Source organism: Natator depressus, chromosome 9 (assembly GCF_965152275.1).
Source record: "Natator depressus isolate rNatDep1 chromosome 9, rNatDep2.hap1, whole genome shotgun sequence".
Classification (NCBI taxonomy): domain Eukaryota; kingdom Metazoa; phylum Chordata; order Testudines; family Cheloniidae; genus Natator; species Natator depressus.
Window position 1 is genome coordinate 98,581,518 of NC_134242.1, and position 17,380 is coordinate 98,598,897.

Consider the following 17,380-nt stretch of genomic DNA (forward strand, 5'->3'; position numbering starts at 1 on the left):
CCATCCACAGCGACTCTTTTCCAGGGACAGCAGGTGATCCTTTCCAGGCCAGGCTTCTGGTCACTGCCAAGGAGACTCCTGGCTGAGAGCAGCTCCCCTTGGATGCTGGCTGATTGCAGTCCTCCATATAGGAGGCTCCCCTCTCTAGGAGCATCTCTTATAGATTCAACATTTTGGTGGGTTCCCCAGAGAGCTCACCCTCTAGGTTCAGTTTCTCCTCCCCACAGGAGCTTCCTGTCACCCCTTGGAGTATTCCCTTCTAACTGAATTTAGGTAACCTTTATTTACTAATCAGCCACCTGGGCCAGTTATGGGAAGGCTAGGACATAGCTCCCCATAAAGGACAGCTACCATACATAGCGTGTGGACTATTTGCTAGTTTTATTATAGACCACCTTTATTATAGAGATTAGAGGTTTAGCATTTCATAGGGTTGAATGTGCTCAGACACCTTTCCCATGTCAAAACCTAGCTAGAGTCTCTTGTATATATTTGTATGCATTTTGTTATGCACCTGCTTTTATTCACGTCAAAATTAAAAGCGCTACAGACAGTAGGATGCATGGAATTGTATTAACAGTAGGAGTGATTTGAAAATAAAGACATTACATTTGTTGTTGGATGAAAGATAATGCATGAAGGAATTATTGAGTAGTTTGAGGATCCATTTTCCTCTTCCCACATATGAATAAGTCCTATTGATATGAAAGAGACACAGATGCTGTATGAGGGCACGTGAAATTCACTAAAGACTAAATCCCTTTGAACTTAAATGTCCCTCAGCCATCTGCCAGAAAAAGCAACATTTATCTGAAAAATTGTTTTGAGGGATACAACTCTAGGAGATCCATCCTGCATAGGGGAATAAACACTGAGGTTTGTCACAAGATGTAAAAAAGTCTAGTTAATAAAAGTTATTTCAGTCTGAAAATTTCCAGTGAAAAACCTCTCTTTCTTTAAAATAGACCTTGCACGACATTAGAATTTTCTGAAAGGTGCTAAAGCACTTTAGACTCCCAGACCCACTTTAAGGTCTCTAATTATTTATTTATCTTATACATAAAATGTAATAACTCCATCACACAGGATCTCTCAAGGTTTATTCAGCTTCTATCCCATGAATGATAAAGAGGAAGAGTTAGATAAACAAAGGATTGTATTATCAGAGATCTTGCTTAGTCATAATGATGGTTCCTCAAGCAGACAGTGTACGAGAGGCAAAAAGCCAGCTGAGGTAAGTCTCCCAGAGGCTCAACAAGGATTCCCGATTCACCTGACAGACCCATCTATTTGTGGACTATGTGGTGTCTGCATTAGGTGTTAAATGTGATATATGCAGGATTCAAACTAAGTAAGTATAGCTATTGTATAGTAATGCCTCTTGGTGCATAAGTAGCATATACAGCCTAAATCACTTTCTAGCAAGACAGGATCTCTCAGGAGCTGGGACGCTTCTAGGGATGGGCAAGCAGGGCTGTTGCCCTAGGTACCAGCTTCTAGGAAGTGCTGTACCACTGTACCATTCAGCCTTTTAAAAATATATTGGAGGCTTGACTGCTGCGGGATGGGGCAGTGAAAACGTTTTGCACCGTGGTTGGCACCACCGCTCCTGCTCACAAGTGCTCTGAGGGCAGGTTGACTTCCACACCAACCTGCATACCCCATGCCCACGAGACTGGGAATATAGCAGCAAATATTGCACAGGGGTAATTTCTATATGCTGTACTCCACTTTCTACTTACAAAGCAGTTTTACACTTTATTATATTCCATATTACAACTTTACAGACTACCATTACAATTTCAACTCATAATTAAGCAATTCAGTACATACTTTGATAAATGCCTTTCAGTGTACTGTATACATTTAACTAAAAAAGTACAAAACAAGCACAGTGGTGCAATTGTCTGGGCACTTTCAATGTTGCTCAGCAAAATAAGCGAGAACACTGTTTGAAAGCATGTTAATTTGGGGGGGGGGGAGGAGGATACTGAATGTATACTAGTCACTCATTTGAATTTTAACAAACTTTGCACAGCTCCAAGTATTCCTGAGAAATATCTGTAAAGTGTCACTTTTACTTCTAAATCTCTTTATATTTCGGCAGTGGATCTAAGCGAGCCATAACCTCCGTCACCAGATGTTCCGCTGATTGCGCAAAAAACATGTAAGGAGTCGTGCATCCAGGGAGAATGCATCGTATCTTCTTGGTACATCTAAACAAAACCAAGGTAGTAATTAAGTCAAGTTTCAACTCATTATTCACTCATGATATCACTATTTTAAAAGATACACAAAGCAAAAGTGGCATAGTATTACCCCAATTTTGTCTTCAAAGCTGGGTTGCAAAGGCAGCATAACAAAGAAATAAGAAAGAATGGTTATTCAGTAACTACAGCATGATGCATATATATTATTAGGTAGATTTCAGGAGAAGAGACTGTTGAGCTTAAAGACAGGCAAGAGTCTAAGAACTCCTTACTGCTATACCTGTATATTTTAACAATAGCTCAGAACAAATGTTATTTTAGCGGCAATCAGGAATTTATTACCAAAGAACAGAAAGCTGCTTGTGAAAGATGTTGTTCAACCAAAATCAGTATTGTATAGTATGATTTCATGACCTATACACATGACCTAGAAACCAAACTTCATTATACTGCAGCATTTAAAAATGTACAAAATGAAACGGAGACACAGCTCCAGAAACTGATATTTCTCAGTCTGATTTCAGTAGCTTTGCAGACTTCTCTAGTTTAGAAAATAAACCTAAATTCTGTGACGTAACTGTCAGGATGAGCGGTAAATACAAATACAGATAGGAACCCACTTGCTTGTACAACCTGGTGGTAGAAAGATTCTAGGTGCTCAGATCCCATTGAAATAGGTGGGAGTTCTGAGCCTTCCCTGCAGAAGCAAATTGACCCTTTGATGACAATGGATGTCAGTGAAGAGTGGTGAATATAGCATAGTTGCAGGCATAGACATGATGAAACTGGTTTTGGTACTCTCTTAGAGAGCACGGTTGTAGAGCTGGGTTAATAATGGATTTTTCAGTTTACTGGCAATTTTGAAAAAAGTCAAAAAATTGTTTTGGGTTAGATTAAAAATGAAAATTTTTGGAGAATTCAAAAGTAAAAATTTGTTTAGAGTTGAATAAAATGTTGTGTGTGACTCTGCATGAAATGTTTTGTTTAGATTGTGAGCAATGAAAAGTGTGTTTCAAACCAAAAATATAAAACCTCCCCCCTGCCAAATTTGGCAAAATCAACACCAATTCATAAACGTTTGTGTCACCAATCTTGCATTTATTGCCAAAAAAAGTCAGGGCACAGTGGGAACTACAACATAGTACCTATCTGCTGTACCTTGATTTCAAAGAGTTCCTACTGGGGTAGGTAACTGGGGGGTTAGTGTACATTCTGTGGGGGCACTGGTAAGCCAAAGGATTTCCACTGATGGAACCGAGCTCAGAATCTGGCCCATTTTGGGCCATCCAGCACTGTGCTTCTCTCTGTGGCTCCCTGTGTCCTCTAATTGCAGTTCTCCATCTACTTTTGCTTCTACCCTTCTCTTCCCCTATCTCTCTCTCTCTTGCAGCTTCCCTTCCCTTCACTATCGTAAATGACCTGAAATTGGGCCTCAGGGGGGCATCTATTGGGTTGCCCTTCTCCCTTCCATGTCAAAATAGGGGACAATGTTTGTTTGTTGGCTGATTTTTAAAAAAAGTATAGCAACCAATTTTTTTTTTAAATTGGGCCTCAAAACTAACCCAATTTCCTCCTCTGTGTTTAACTGAGGAACTCTGCAGAAGAGTTTCATTATGGTAAAACTGGTAGACGTTTTGTTGCTATTAAATGCACAAAAGATTCAAAGCCAACCATTATCTACATGTAATAAGTAAGACGAACATGAAGATCAATTTTGTATATAAGAAATCTTGGGCTATTCATTCTATACAATGCAAAATGTAGAATCTTCATTAATGAAAACTAATATTCTTAGCTAGCACTTAACCTGAAAACAGCAGATAATGCATTAATATGTTGCCCCATTCATCGAAGAGAACAAGATGGTGCATTTTTAAATGTGTTCAGATAATAGGGAGTATATTAACAATGCATCTCTGTTCTAAGAGCCCCCTACCTGCTGTGATGCCAAGGTGTGGTACTGGCTGATTTGTTTTCAATTTGAATATTGCAGAATTAGAAAACCCTCAAATTCTGGCAGCTGCATGTAAATTAAATAGCTTGGTCATGTTTACTTGAAAAAAGACTGGAGTAAGCAGGTGCAACTCTGTGAAAGTTTCTGGGCAAAATTCAGCAGTGAAATAAACAGGTTATAATATGTGGAGAATGCACAGCAGGGGAGAGGTAGCAGAAAAAGCAACTAACTAGAAGATGTAAGGTAAAGCAGACACTCCCCACCCCTTAGTACTTTCCTCCTCCCCAACACTCCCAGGGCCAAATTCAGACCCAGCACAAGAGAGGGAAACTCCCACTGACCTGAACCAACATCCAGTTATGTCAAGGTTCTAGTTGGCTTCCACAGACACCAAACTATTGTAAATTGCACTCGGTTTGCAAATGCCAAATTGATGCAAGTTATACTTTGCCACTTACATACATTTTCCTATCAATTTACACAACTGTTTGTGTCACCACTGAATTTGATGAAATATTTTTCAAGAGACCTGATGATGTATATGAATATAAAGTGGTACAGTTATAACAGAAATGAAGGGAACTGTTTAATCAAACAAAAATCATTATATATTGTGTGCAGACCCTCCTCCCAGGCTATTTTAATGTAAAATAATTTTGATTTCACATGTTCAGTTAAAATTATACTGTATATAGTACTCTAACCTGTAGGAGATGAAATTATTGTGCATAACATGACTAGGAAATTCTGAGAACATCTTGTTCAATCAGAAGTTACAAACACAAACACAACTATTCATTTTAGACACCTGGTACTGTAGCTTTGTTATATTAACTTTCTTTTATAAATTAAAGATATGATCCCAGAGGTAGAGAGATCACTTCAAAGAGCCAACTGGCCTTTGATTTCATACCATGTTAATGGATGGGTACAAGTTATTCTTCTGCATCTGTTAACACTATGCTATTATTGATCATAGATTACATCTGTACAACACCTTTCACCCAGAAGATTCCCAAAGTGTGATTACAGTGCATGTATATCTAATGGTATAACACCCACATACCCACTTCATTTCCTCCTGGGTTTTACATGCTGTTTAACACACACACTGCTGTTTAGGCCAAGAAGCAGAAAACATTAGAAAAAGAGGGAAGGAATTTATATAGGCAAGATGTAACTAATCAAGTTGCCAGCAAGCCAAGACTTATTACTGTACTCTTGCAAAAACTGCCAGCCTATACATGGCTAGGATCCTAGTTATTTGTATCTGCGAAGGCTGCACCCTAAAGCACAGTATACTGCAACCCAGTTTGTGTAGTTAATCTCCAGTAATTCACTACATCAGGCCTGATTCTGTCACCAGCTCTTCCACAATTAGAATCATAGAACACACTCACAGGACTGGAAGGGACCTCGAGAGGTCATCTAGTCCGGTCCCCTGCACTCATGGCAGGGCTAAGTATTATCTATTCTAGAATGTGTGATCAGCAGCTCTGACATGAGTTTTTTAAAGCATGAGTTCTGTGTCCGCCAGCCCCCTATGGTTTGCATTTGTTTGTTTTAAGCTTTCTGTAAGAAAAAGGTAACAGCTAGAAGTGACACAGATCTTTAGATGGTTGCCCCATCATAATATTTAGCACTTCTGTACTGTTAGCTCTTCAAAATCACTGTACAAACATTAAACAAACTTAATCTAAAGGCTTTCAGCTTTTGAATGACTAGGAGCTGACAAAACAGACCTATTCCCTGTTGTGTTCTCTGCCCCCCTGAACAAAAAGACTTCATTGAAAATCAGCATTTTAGAAGAACCATTAAGGATCTTTCAAAAGAACAGTCCAACCAAGGCTGCTGTAGTGACACCCTTGTTACATTAGGTCTGGTGTTTAAGGCTGGTATAGAATGAAGGCAGAGTGTCCTGTTTCATGTGCATGTGTAAATCAAGCAAACCTTGCTTATTTTTTCCCTTAAGTACTCAGAGTTTAGGGGATGAAAGTGAATGAGATTCTGCTTATACCACGTGTGAAAAAGCAGAGAAACCAAAATCTATTCTTGTGCAAAAATCTGTTCTCCCTGAAGTCAATAACTGTCAGCAGGACTTGGCCTGTGTTCTCATTCCCATCTCGAATCTCACACATCCCATGCTTACCCAACATTTTCCAGTCGGGAAAGAAGTTCATTTGAGTTGGGGCAGAAAAATGAGGACTAACTTCAGGTTTATTTAGCTTTAAGTTTTTGGAATTAAACTCAAAAGACATCAAATGTGAGGTACTTTTATGATGGATTGAATGTCTGGAGAACCAGCAAATGGACAGAACCTGCCTTTAGCCTATTCAGCCAGTCTTTCTATCATAGCCTGCTAAGAAGTGGATTTAAAATCCTTGAGGGAGCGGGGAGGGAGAAACCTACAACATTGTGTATTGAGCTTCCTCCAGTGCTTTTGCAACCCCTTAAAAGTATAAAGATGCGTTGGTCTGTGGAACTAGGCTGAGCATAAGGGAAGAACTTGGTGGCCTGTGCATCCCAGTACAGAAAAATACACCAAAGAAAAACATTGGATGTCTTTGATTTTTAGTACAGTTCACTACAGTATTGAACACAGCACATCATACATCTGACGCCCCTCAATGGAAGGGTCTGTAAAAGTTCAAGGACTGGAATCCAGAATGGGACGTCTTGTATTGTTTTTCCTACAAATGTGTGGGAATTCGTTCCTTATACATGGGAGGGGCAATCGTCCTGGCTGGAGTTAGATAGAGTGTGTGCAGGTTCTGTGCAAGCTTCCCACCTACCGCTCTGGTACTGCCCCTTCCCCCCCGCCCCGCCCCCCCACAGGTGCTCACCAGTTGTCCAGAAACGGGACCCAGCACACATAGAAGATGATGGTGATGGGCACTAGGACTCAGGAGGCAGCATCCTGGAGCTGCCTGCCAGCCTCAGCCCAGGGGAGGGTCAGAGGGAGCCTCCTCCCTCCCTGACAGCTAAGCAGAGCTCTGGAGAAATCGGTGGTGGGGGGCATAGTGGGGGGACAATGCCTGCTCAAACTACACCCATGGTTGGCACAGGTTTCCGTGGTAACCGGATTTTTAGTGTCCGGTCACCAGTGTTAACTGGATCCCTGGCAGTGTGGCTGAGCTCCTTCCAAGCCACAGAGGGCTGCTTTGCCTTTCTTTTGCAAGCTCACTCCCCCACACCCGGCCCCGGCTGTGCCCCCTGCCTGACCAGTAAGGCTTAAAAATAGGAGGGCCTCAGGCTATAGCCTTATCAGCCTACTGGTTAATGTGGCTCTGCCCACCCGCCGCTTCCAGCTTGAAGTCCTCTGGTTGGTGGGAATTTTGGTAATACAGTGTCATCAGAAATGGGTTGAGTTGGGTATCAGTCCCCTTTCTGCCACCAAAACAATGGTACCAAACATACCAAAACTCGAATAATTATGGAGCTGTATATTTGACAAAATGATTTTAAAAAAAATCAATGTTTTTGTAATTATACTTTACCACAGGCATGGGAAACATGCAGCCCTCACAAAGTTAGACTGTGGCCCTCGACTGACAGTACTGGGTTATCAGTTAATTCTCAGAACAGAACACCTGAATCATTTTTTTTAATGTTACAGATTACTGTAAATGGAAGGAATGCATCAAGCTGATTTGCCATCATTGGCAAACAAGAAGCAGTTCAGTGGTATTATCAGCTTTGCTTATTTTGCCAAAAGAGTTGTAATGAAGCACTGATTAAGACGTCAGAATCCATCTTCAAATAGCATGCATACAGTTATACAACAATGCATATAACATACATTACATACAATCCCAAAGTAATTTATTAGAAAATCCTTGTTTTTAAACTTTGGTCTTGATCATTTTTAGATATCAATGGGAAGACAAAGAGTACCAACTAGTAGCCGAATCTTTGGAGGATACCACCACTGAAGATCTGGTAACACATAATGCTTGTGGCACCTTACATGCTATGAGAAATGCACACAAACTGTATATGGAAAGGTTGGAGAGAAAGTACATCAAGCAACAGGAAAATGGATGGGACATGTGCCAGCTGTGGGCAAGACTTGCCTTATACTAAGTCCCAAGGTCTGTGTTCAGACAAGAACACCTGCTTCTTCTGTGGTTAGCCCAAAGGCATTCATTATGCACAGTTTCCACATGTGAGACATGGCATTATGAAGCTGCTGCCATGCATGTTCAGTGAAGTTTCTGTGTTGCTCTCACGAAGAGGCTGACGCTAGAATTATCTTGCGTGCCATCAATGCCACAAAGAGAGGTGCATCTGAACTCCAAATTTTTGCACAATACTCAGATGTTCTAGCGCTCTGTGCAATTGTGCCAGAATGCACCCCATACTCGCACCCTACTGTAATACTCTTTGTACAAAGTATGCCTTGAGAGGTATCATCTGAAAACTCATAACTTGCTGATCAGTAATATCATGGTAAAATGCATGTAGCAACATTATGTGTAAAGTTATGAACATAAGCTGACATCATGACTGAAGTGTGTTTCCCAGATAAGTCTGAGGAGGGGCTAAGCCAGTTTCTCTAAAACAAAGGGCAAGCTGATGGGACATAACCTATCAAGTGGACATTCTTTGGCAAGAAAAGGGGACATGGACAAAGAGATCTGCATCTTAGCAAAAAAACAGCTGGAGGTGTCCTTCCTCCATCAGACCTCCATCTCCTGGTTCTCAGATAGAAATGTTTTCCAAGGGGGAGAATTGAAATTATAAAAAGGAGGAGCAAACACCCCAAGAGACCTGTTCCTCTCTCTCCCCCAGTCTATTTCATAATTTTGCACCTGAGAAGGCGAAAGAAACAGCCGCTGGACTCTGGGGAAGGGGCCCTGAATGGAAGAGTTTGGTCAGTAACACTCTTGGAAGCATGTGGTGAGAAATTTTGCTTTGAATCTAATATAGTTTGTTAAGATAGGCACTAGAAAGTGTTATCTTTATTTTTCTAGTAATCATTTTGACTTTTATGCCTCATTCCTTGTACTCACTTAAAACCTCTCTCTTTATAGTTAAACTTGTTTTACCTAATCCAGTGTGTTTATCTTAAAGTGTCTGGGTAACTATTTAAGATAACAAGCTAGCGTATATTATTCCCTTAAAGGAATAATGGACTTAATATATCTGAACTGTCTAGGAGAGGGCTGAGCAGCACAGGACATATATTTTAGGGGGGAAATCTGCGATTGGGAATATGTTGGGGTCACCCTGCAGAAGTAACCCAAGTGTGGCTGGAAGTTTGCAGTTATGCACAGACACACAGGGCGTGGGTGGCATGCTGGAAGGCTGTTTGTGAGCAGCCCAGGTGGGAGCTACAGCACCAAGACACTATAAGGTACCTAAGGTTACAGGACAATGGTGAGACAGCCCCTCACTGATCTGGATTGCACCATGGTATGTCACAGAGATGCTACCCAAGACTTTCAGAAGATTCTGTTTTTGTGCCTGCTGCTGAGGAGCAGAATCGCAGTGTATCCCTCAGAGACCTGTTCCTATCACTCGGACCATTAAAAGCTGCCACTCTGCCAGGTCTCCACGCCCTTTCAGAATGTGACACTACTGGAGGTTGGTTGGGAAGACCACATTATCTTACTGGAAGGCTTTTGTTTCAGCCTCCAAAGACTCTCTCCCGGCTCTGGAGGTGCTTGGAACAGCTGAGACAATCACTGATGAGGTCATAAGTACGCTGGAGGTGTTTACATGATGAGTTTGCCGTTTGAAGACCAACATTACGACACTTGCCGAGTTACATTGGTAGACATTTTCCAAGAGGAAGGCAGACGGAGCAAAACTGCCACTGGGAAGGGGTGCCATCTAGAGGGCAAATTATCAAGCAATGGAATGGCGCTGGGATGATCAAACATATCCAAAACTACCATCCCCTATCAGGCATGAAGGGGTATTGGAGGATGGACTGATCACACTAGTCATGTTTGAAATACCATGCGCTCCCCAATCAGTCCTTCAACTAATCAAATGTTTGTGCACAAAGACCAGGTGCTCACCACCATGCAAATGTTTAGCCAGCAGCCTTCCTTGTACAGAGAAGTCCAAGTGTGATATGGACGAGGATCAGCATGACAATGGGTCTAGCAGCGATGCCTTAGATGGAGATGACTTTGATGAATAAATATTTTCAGTCGTACATGTCAAGGATAACTTCCCTAGGGTTGCCGGAGATCAATGTCCCTTTTAATGTAAGCAATGCATCCCTGTGTTAGAGTATCATTAAAAAACATTGATTTTTCAACATTTTCTCCGATAGGTAGCTATATAATTGTTCTTGGTTTGCCATGTTTGGTACCACTGTGTGTGTGGAAGAAAGGGCTTGAATAAGGGCTGCAAACGATACCCAGCTTGACACATTTCTGAAGACATTGTATTATCAAAATTCCCACCAACTAGAGGACCTGGAGCTGGTCACTGTGGGGCAGGGGAAGGTGGGAGTGAGTCCTCCACTGAAATGATTCTGTAGAATTTTTCGAGTCAGAGGATACCTCTCTTACCTTCTTATCACTAAGTTGCCCACAGAATGTGATTTCACTACACTGGGCTGCCAGGCTAGAGATAATATTTCAGCATAGTTTTTGGGGTCTCTTTAAATACATGCCTGTTCATGGATGATGTCGGAAAGCTCTTTCACCATGTCTCTGAAGTTTGATTTTAGTCCTTCATGGTACTCTACTTGGTCTTCCTTAATGAGCTGCTCATTGAGTTCCAGAGCAAGTCCACAGGCCTGTATAAACTTCCTGGGGATGAAAGAAATAGCCACTGAGCATTATTGTTTCTCATTCAGATTTGCAGATTGGAGCCAAAAAAACAAACGGATATGTATGACTTTGTTTACAAATTCACCCCATGGGCTACAGCTAATCCAAAAAGCAACACACAGGTTCTCTCTTGGGTGGCACTGAGCAAAAAGGATGTTTGTATTCTATTCCTGGCTGTTACTGTTACTCTTTCTCCTGCTGATAATAGCTCATCTTAATTAATTAGCCTCTTACTCCACCTTTTCATGTTCCCTTGTTGTATGTATGTATGTATGTATGTATGTATGTATGTATGTATCTTCTTACTATATGTTCCATTCTATGCATCTGATGAAGTGGGCTGTAGCTTATGCTCAAATAAATTTGTTAGTCTCTAAGGTGCCACAAGTCCTCCTGTTCTTTTTTCTCGGATTAAGTTCTCTCTTTCACATGACCACTTCTTCCCTGTCTGAGGCTGTGGTGAAATAACAGTGTCTGACTTTCAAAGGCTGTTATGAAAGGGGTAGAGCTGCCGGGACCATAAGACTGCACAGCAGGGTTCGGGGTACAAGATGTCTTCCCTCTTTCTTTCGTGGCAAGCATAAGTTTCCGGTACAGTTGAAGGGGCTGCTCCCTCACTACTTCCCTGGGGTGTCCAGTGCCCCAAAGGGGACAGCAAAGAAGTGTCAACAGCCTACTCCCCCGTGCACTGGCCAGCTGTGTGGGGCGGGAGGCAGCTGCACCCAACAAAGGAGGCAGCAGCAACAGGCGAGCAGGCTGGGTGTGCCTCGTTGCTTCAAGAGGAATTCTAGATACCAAAGGCAGACTAGTAGGAAGGAGGAGAGAGGGAAGGATGAAAGTGGGAAAAATCTACAATGGCCACAAATGGATGGACGACGGGAAGTTAGCTCTTTAGTTATCTCTTGGGAGGCAGATCGTTGGGCACAATTCTAAGACCACAGAGAGAATGCCAGGATAGATTGGTAGGTAGGTAGATTGATAGACAGATGCAAAACAAATTCTTGTTTGAAATCAAATATCTTTGCAAAAGTAGCAATGGAAGCAAGAGTAATGGAACCACATGGACAGTAAATGGATTTATTTAAATATTTTAAAGTTCTTTCCAGTTTAACAGTCCCCCGAGAAAAGTCTCTCTTGAAAGATCAGGAAATGAAGCATAATAAAAAAAATTAACAAACACACACACCAAGTCTTTGGTTTTTAGCGAGACATTTCCCACTTTTAAAAAACAGTTTTGTCTAGGTGTTGAGACTGGGCACCTGATAGCTCATGAACGCTCTAGCTTTAAAAACAGAGTCAGCTTTAGTGTGCAGCAACTGCTGGTGTATTCATTTATTAATTATTATCATTATTATTATTTTATGTTATTTATTGTAGCACCAAGAGCCCTAGTCATGAACCAGCATTCCATTGTGCTAGGCACTGTACAAACCCAGAAAGAAGAGAGAGTCCCTGCCCCAAAGAGCTTATCATCTAAGACAAGAGACACATGGATGGATACAGACAGACTGATTATGGGGGAGTATAAAAACAATGAGTCAGTAGGGGTCAGCGTGATGGGCAGTGGTCTCAGGTTTAGAAGGAGCCAAGATGTTCTGACTATGATTAGGTAAGTTCATCATGGATGGATATAAACTGTTCAGGAAGGACAGGCAGGCCAGAAAAGGTGGGGGAGTTGCATTGTATGTAAGAGAGCAGTATGACTGCTCACAGCTCCGGTATGAAACTGCAGAAAAACCTGAGAGTCTCTGGATTAAGTTTAGAAGTGTGAGCAACAAGGGTGATGTCATGGTGGGAGTCTGCTATAGACCACCGGACCAGGGGGATGAGGTGGACGAGGCTTTCTTCCGGCAACTCATGGAAGTTACTAGCTTGCAGGCCCTGGTTCTCATGGGAGACGTCAATCACCCTGATATCTGCTGGGAGAGCAATACAGCGGTGCACAGACAATCCAGGAAGTTTTTGGAAAGTGTAGGGGACAATTTCCTAGTGCAAGTGCTGGAGGAACCAACTAGGGGCAGAACTCTTCTTGACCTGCTGCTCACAAACCGGGAAGAAATAGTAGGGGAAGCAAAAGTGGATGGGAAACTGGGAGGCAGTGACCATGGGATGGCCGAGTTCAGGATCCTGACACAAGGAAGAAAGGAGAGCAGCAGAACATGGACCCTGGGCTTCAGAAACGCAGACTTTGACAACCTCAGGGAACTGATGGTTAGGATCCCCTGGGAGAATAACATGAGGGGGAAAGGAGTCCAGGAGTGCTGGCTGTATTTTAAAGAATCATAGAATATCAGGGTTGGAAGGGACCTCAGGAGGTCATCTAGTCCAACCCCCTGCTCAAAGCAGGACCAATCCCCATTTTTTGCCCCAGATCCCTAAATGGCCCCCTCAAGGATTGAACTCACAACCCTGGGTTTAGCAGGCCAATGCTCAAACCACTGAGCTATCCCTCCCCCCAAATCCTTATTGAGGTTACAGGGACAAACCATCCCGATGTGTAGAAAGAATAGTAAATATGGCAGGCGACCAGCTTGGCTTCACAGTGAAATCCTTGCTGATCTTAAACACAAAAAAGAAGCTTACAAGAAGTGGAAGATTGGACAAAAGACTAAGGAAGAGTATAAGAATATTGCTCAGGCATGCAGGAGTGAAATCAGGAAGGCCAAATCACACCTGGAGGTGCAGCTAGCAAGAGATGTTAAGAGTAACAAGAAGGGTTTCTTCAGGTATGTTAGCAACAAGAAGAAACTCAAGGGAAGTGTGGGCCCCTTACTGAACGAGGGAGGCAACCTAGTGACAGAGGATGTGGAAAAAGCTAATGTACTCAATGCTTTTTTTGCCTCTGTCTTCACGAACAAGGTCAGCTCCCAGACTGCTGCACTGGGCAGTACAGCATGGGGAGGAGGCAACCAGCCCTCTGTGGAGAAAGAAGTGGTTCAGGACTATTTAGAAAAGCTGGACGAGCACAAGTCCATGGGGCTGGATGCGCTGCATCCGAGAGTGCTAAAGGAGTTGGCGGATGTGATTGCAGAGCCATTGGCCATTATCTTTGAAAACTCATGGCGATCGGGGGAGGTCCCGGAGGACTGGAAAAAGGCAAATGTAGTGCCCATCTTTAAAAAAGGGAAGAAGGAGGATCCTGGGAACTACAGGCCAGTCAGCCTCACCTCAGTCCCTGGAAAAATCATGGAGCAGGTCCTCAAGGAATCAATTCTGAAGCACTTAGAGGCGAGGGAAGTGATCAGGAACAGTCAGCATGGATTCACCAAGGGCAAGTCATGCCTGACTAATCTAATTGCCTTCGATGACGAGATAACTGGCTCTGTGGATGAGGGGAAAGCAGTGGACCCATTGTTCCTTGACTTTAGCAAAGCTTTTGACACGGTCTCCCACAGTATTCTTGCCAGCAAGTTAAAGTAGTGTGGGCTGGATGAATGGACTATAAGGTGGATAGAAAGCTGGCTAGATTGTCGGGCTCAACGGGTAGTAATCGATGGCTCCATGTCTAGCTGGCAGCCGGTATCAAGTGGAGTGCCCCAAGGGTCGGTCCTGGGGCCGGTTTTGTTCAATATCTTAAATAACGATCTGGAGGATGGTGTGGATTGCACCCTCAGCAAGTTTGCAGATGACACTAAACTGGGAGGAGAGGTAGATACGCTGGAGGGTAGGGATAGGATACAGAGGTCCCTAGACGAATTAGAGGATTGGGCCAAAAGAAATCTGATGAGGTTCAGCAAGGACAAGTGCAGAGTCCTGCACTTAGGATGGAAGAATCCCATGCACTGCTACAGACTAGGGACTGAATGGCTCAGCAGCAGTACTGCAGAAAAGGACCGAGGGGTTACAGTGGACGAGAAGCTGGATATGAGTCAACAGTGTGCCGTTGTTGCCAAGAAGGCTAAAGGCATTTTTGGGCTGTATAAGTAGGGGCATTGCCTGCACATCAAGGGACGTGATCGTTCCCCTCTATTCGACATTGGTGAGGCCTCATCTGGAGTACTGAGTCCAGTTTGGGCCCCACACTACAAGAAGGATGTGGAAAAGTTGGAAAGCATCCAGCGGAGGGCAACAAAAATGATTAGGGGACTGGAACACATGACTTATGAGGAGAGGCTGAGGGAACTGGGATTGTTTAGTCTGCGGAAGAAAAGAATGAGGGGGGATTTGATAGCTGCTTTCAACTACGTGAAAGGGGGTTCCAAAGAAGATGGATCTAGACGGTTTTCAGTGGTAGCAGATGACACAACGAGGAGTAATGGTCTCAAAAGTTGCAGTGCGGGAGGTTTAGGTTGGATATTAGGAAAAATTTTCTCACTAGGAGGGTGGTGAAACACTGGAATGCGTTACCTAGGGAGGTGGTGGAATCTCCTTCCTTAGAGGTTTTTAAGGTCAGGCTTGACAAAGCCCTGGCTGGGATGATTTAGTTGGGGATTGGTCCTGCTTTGAGCAGGGGGTTGGACTAGATGACCTGCTGAGGTCCCTTCCAACCCTGATATTCTATGATTCTATGATCATGGTCAGGATACTTTTGGGCCAGGAAAGTGGAAACCAGTCTCCTTCCAAAATCAGAAGGACAGTAGCAAATCTTTGCATTAGTATTACAAATCTTAACCCTGATCATTAAAAACATAAGAAAAACCATATATCCCATTGCTGCCAGCAGGCTAATTCAATTACTGAGTAACCTACCTGAACATTTCTTTTAACTCATTCACCTTCTTAGTGGGATATTTGCCGGACTGATTGTCACTCAGGAAAGCTCTAGCATAGGCCAGCGGACCAGCATTAACCTAAAACCCAAAATGTGAGAACTCATTTATGCTGCAGCTTTTAGGTTAATTTCAGAGGATAATCAGTTTGTTTTATTAGAAATATTACTTAAGATATTACTTCATGCCACTAGGTGTGCATTTCTATATGGTCATGGGATAGCAATGCTGTAGTACTGTTTATGTACCAGAACAGAAGGCACCTGTAGTTCAAAATGTTAGGCTTTACTTTTTGGGATGGAAAAAATGTATTTACTGATCTTCTGAGACATTTACAATAGGACATTATTATGATGATATTGTCTTGATAAGTATATCTTAATACAGAATTAACAATATTAAGCAACATATTGAATATTGACTACATATTATGATGTTATTAACATTTCCCTTTTTTAAAAAAAAATGTTTAAAAACATTGTATTAGATATATTTCCTGGTTTGAATCTCTTTAACAGGCCAGCTCCCAATATAAATCTTTCAGTCTTGTTCAAATTCTATTGCTAATATTTGTTTTATTTCTTTCAGGATATTTTTCCAATTTTTTATTTATTACCACCACTCCCATATCACATGCATGAAAGAGGGCCTGGCTGTCTTGCATTTCATACAGATATCTGGGGCAATAATATGTATTTTATTATATAGACATGGAGAAACATACACTCTGTAAACTAAAAATTACTGAACTTGCACTACGTTAATATTAGAGTCTATTCATTGTCTGCATCATCTCATCCCATTATTTTGCTGTTATTTCATATTTACAGTCTCATGTGATTACACATTCTAGACATAATCTTGATTGCTGCTTACTTTATTAAAAATCACTTTCAGAGAAGAAAAGCACCAACAACGCTATCTGTATTAGAAAATTTTACACACAGGTTTGAAGTTTCAGCAATCTAGATACACTAAAAAGAATGCATGATATGAGTTTATCAGCTACAACGGTTTGCTTTAAGGGTTGTGCTAGACTTTACTTTTCTATTTATGAGCTTTACATACAAAAAGAAATATGAAGAAATTTACATCCCTTCATTTCCTTTTTGGGGAGTGACCTATTGAGACACATGGACCATGTCTCAGATTGGGGACAGGTCAGGATTCATGATGCTGTTTCTGTCTGTCATTTCCAGGTCAGTCTTTCAGAGCTGTTAAATATAACCAACACCTGTCACAAACAAATAATGGGCCTGATTCTGCAAACAGAACTGGGTATAGTGTTTGCCCCCTGAGTAGTTCCATTGACTTACAGTGGTAAGCACTACATTCAGTGCTCCAGTGAGCTAGTTAATGATTTCTGGAAAGTAAATAAGCTGTTCTGCCAACAGAGTAAGGACTTCAAGATGTTGTGCTAATGACGGGCCTTACCTGAACGGAAACACAACCCTGCAGCTTGAGCTGCAGCTGGATCATGTCAACCTCATTGGAAGAGCAGAGTTTTTGCAGCTCTGCTGTCTTGTCTTTTATCTCATCAGTAGCAACATCAATGGGCTTGAGATTAACCTGTTGTTCATTATTTACTGGAATTCTCTTCTTCACATATGGAAACGAGTTTGAAGCTATTAAACATATCAAACAGAATGTACAGTCTGAAAGTCTTCTCAGTCGACCCTTTCCCAAAGGCCCACGGAACAGATATAGCCAGGGCCC

General features: G+C 42.2%; 1 protein-coding gene across 3 annotated transcripts in view; it reads right to left on the bottom strand.

Moving 5' to 3' along the window:
• Positions 1-946: 946 nt before the first annotated feature.
• Positions 947-17,380, bottom strand: part of DOCK11 (dedicator of cytokinesis 11) — a 127,918-nt gene continuing 111,484 nt past the window's right edge. For 2 of the 3 annotated variants that reach the window (XM_074962760.1, XM_074962759.1), the window contains exons 50-53: positions 17,099-17,289; positions 15,645-15,745; positions 10,796-10,934; positions 947-2,216 (exon numbers count right to left, since the gene is read on the bottom strand). In XM_074962760.1, the coding sequence (XP_074818861.1) occupies positions 2,094-2,216; positions 10,796-10,934; positions 15,645-15,745; positions 17,099-17,289 (554 nt within the window). In that variant the 3' untranslated portion in view covers positions 947-2,093. Of the gene's footprint in view, positions 2,217-2,319; positions 2,339-10,795; positions 10,935-15,644; positions 15,746-17,098; positions 17,290-17,380 lie in introns of all 3 variants that reach the window. The other variant, XM_074962761.1, reaches the window with a different exon arrangement.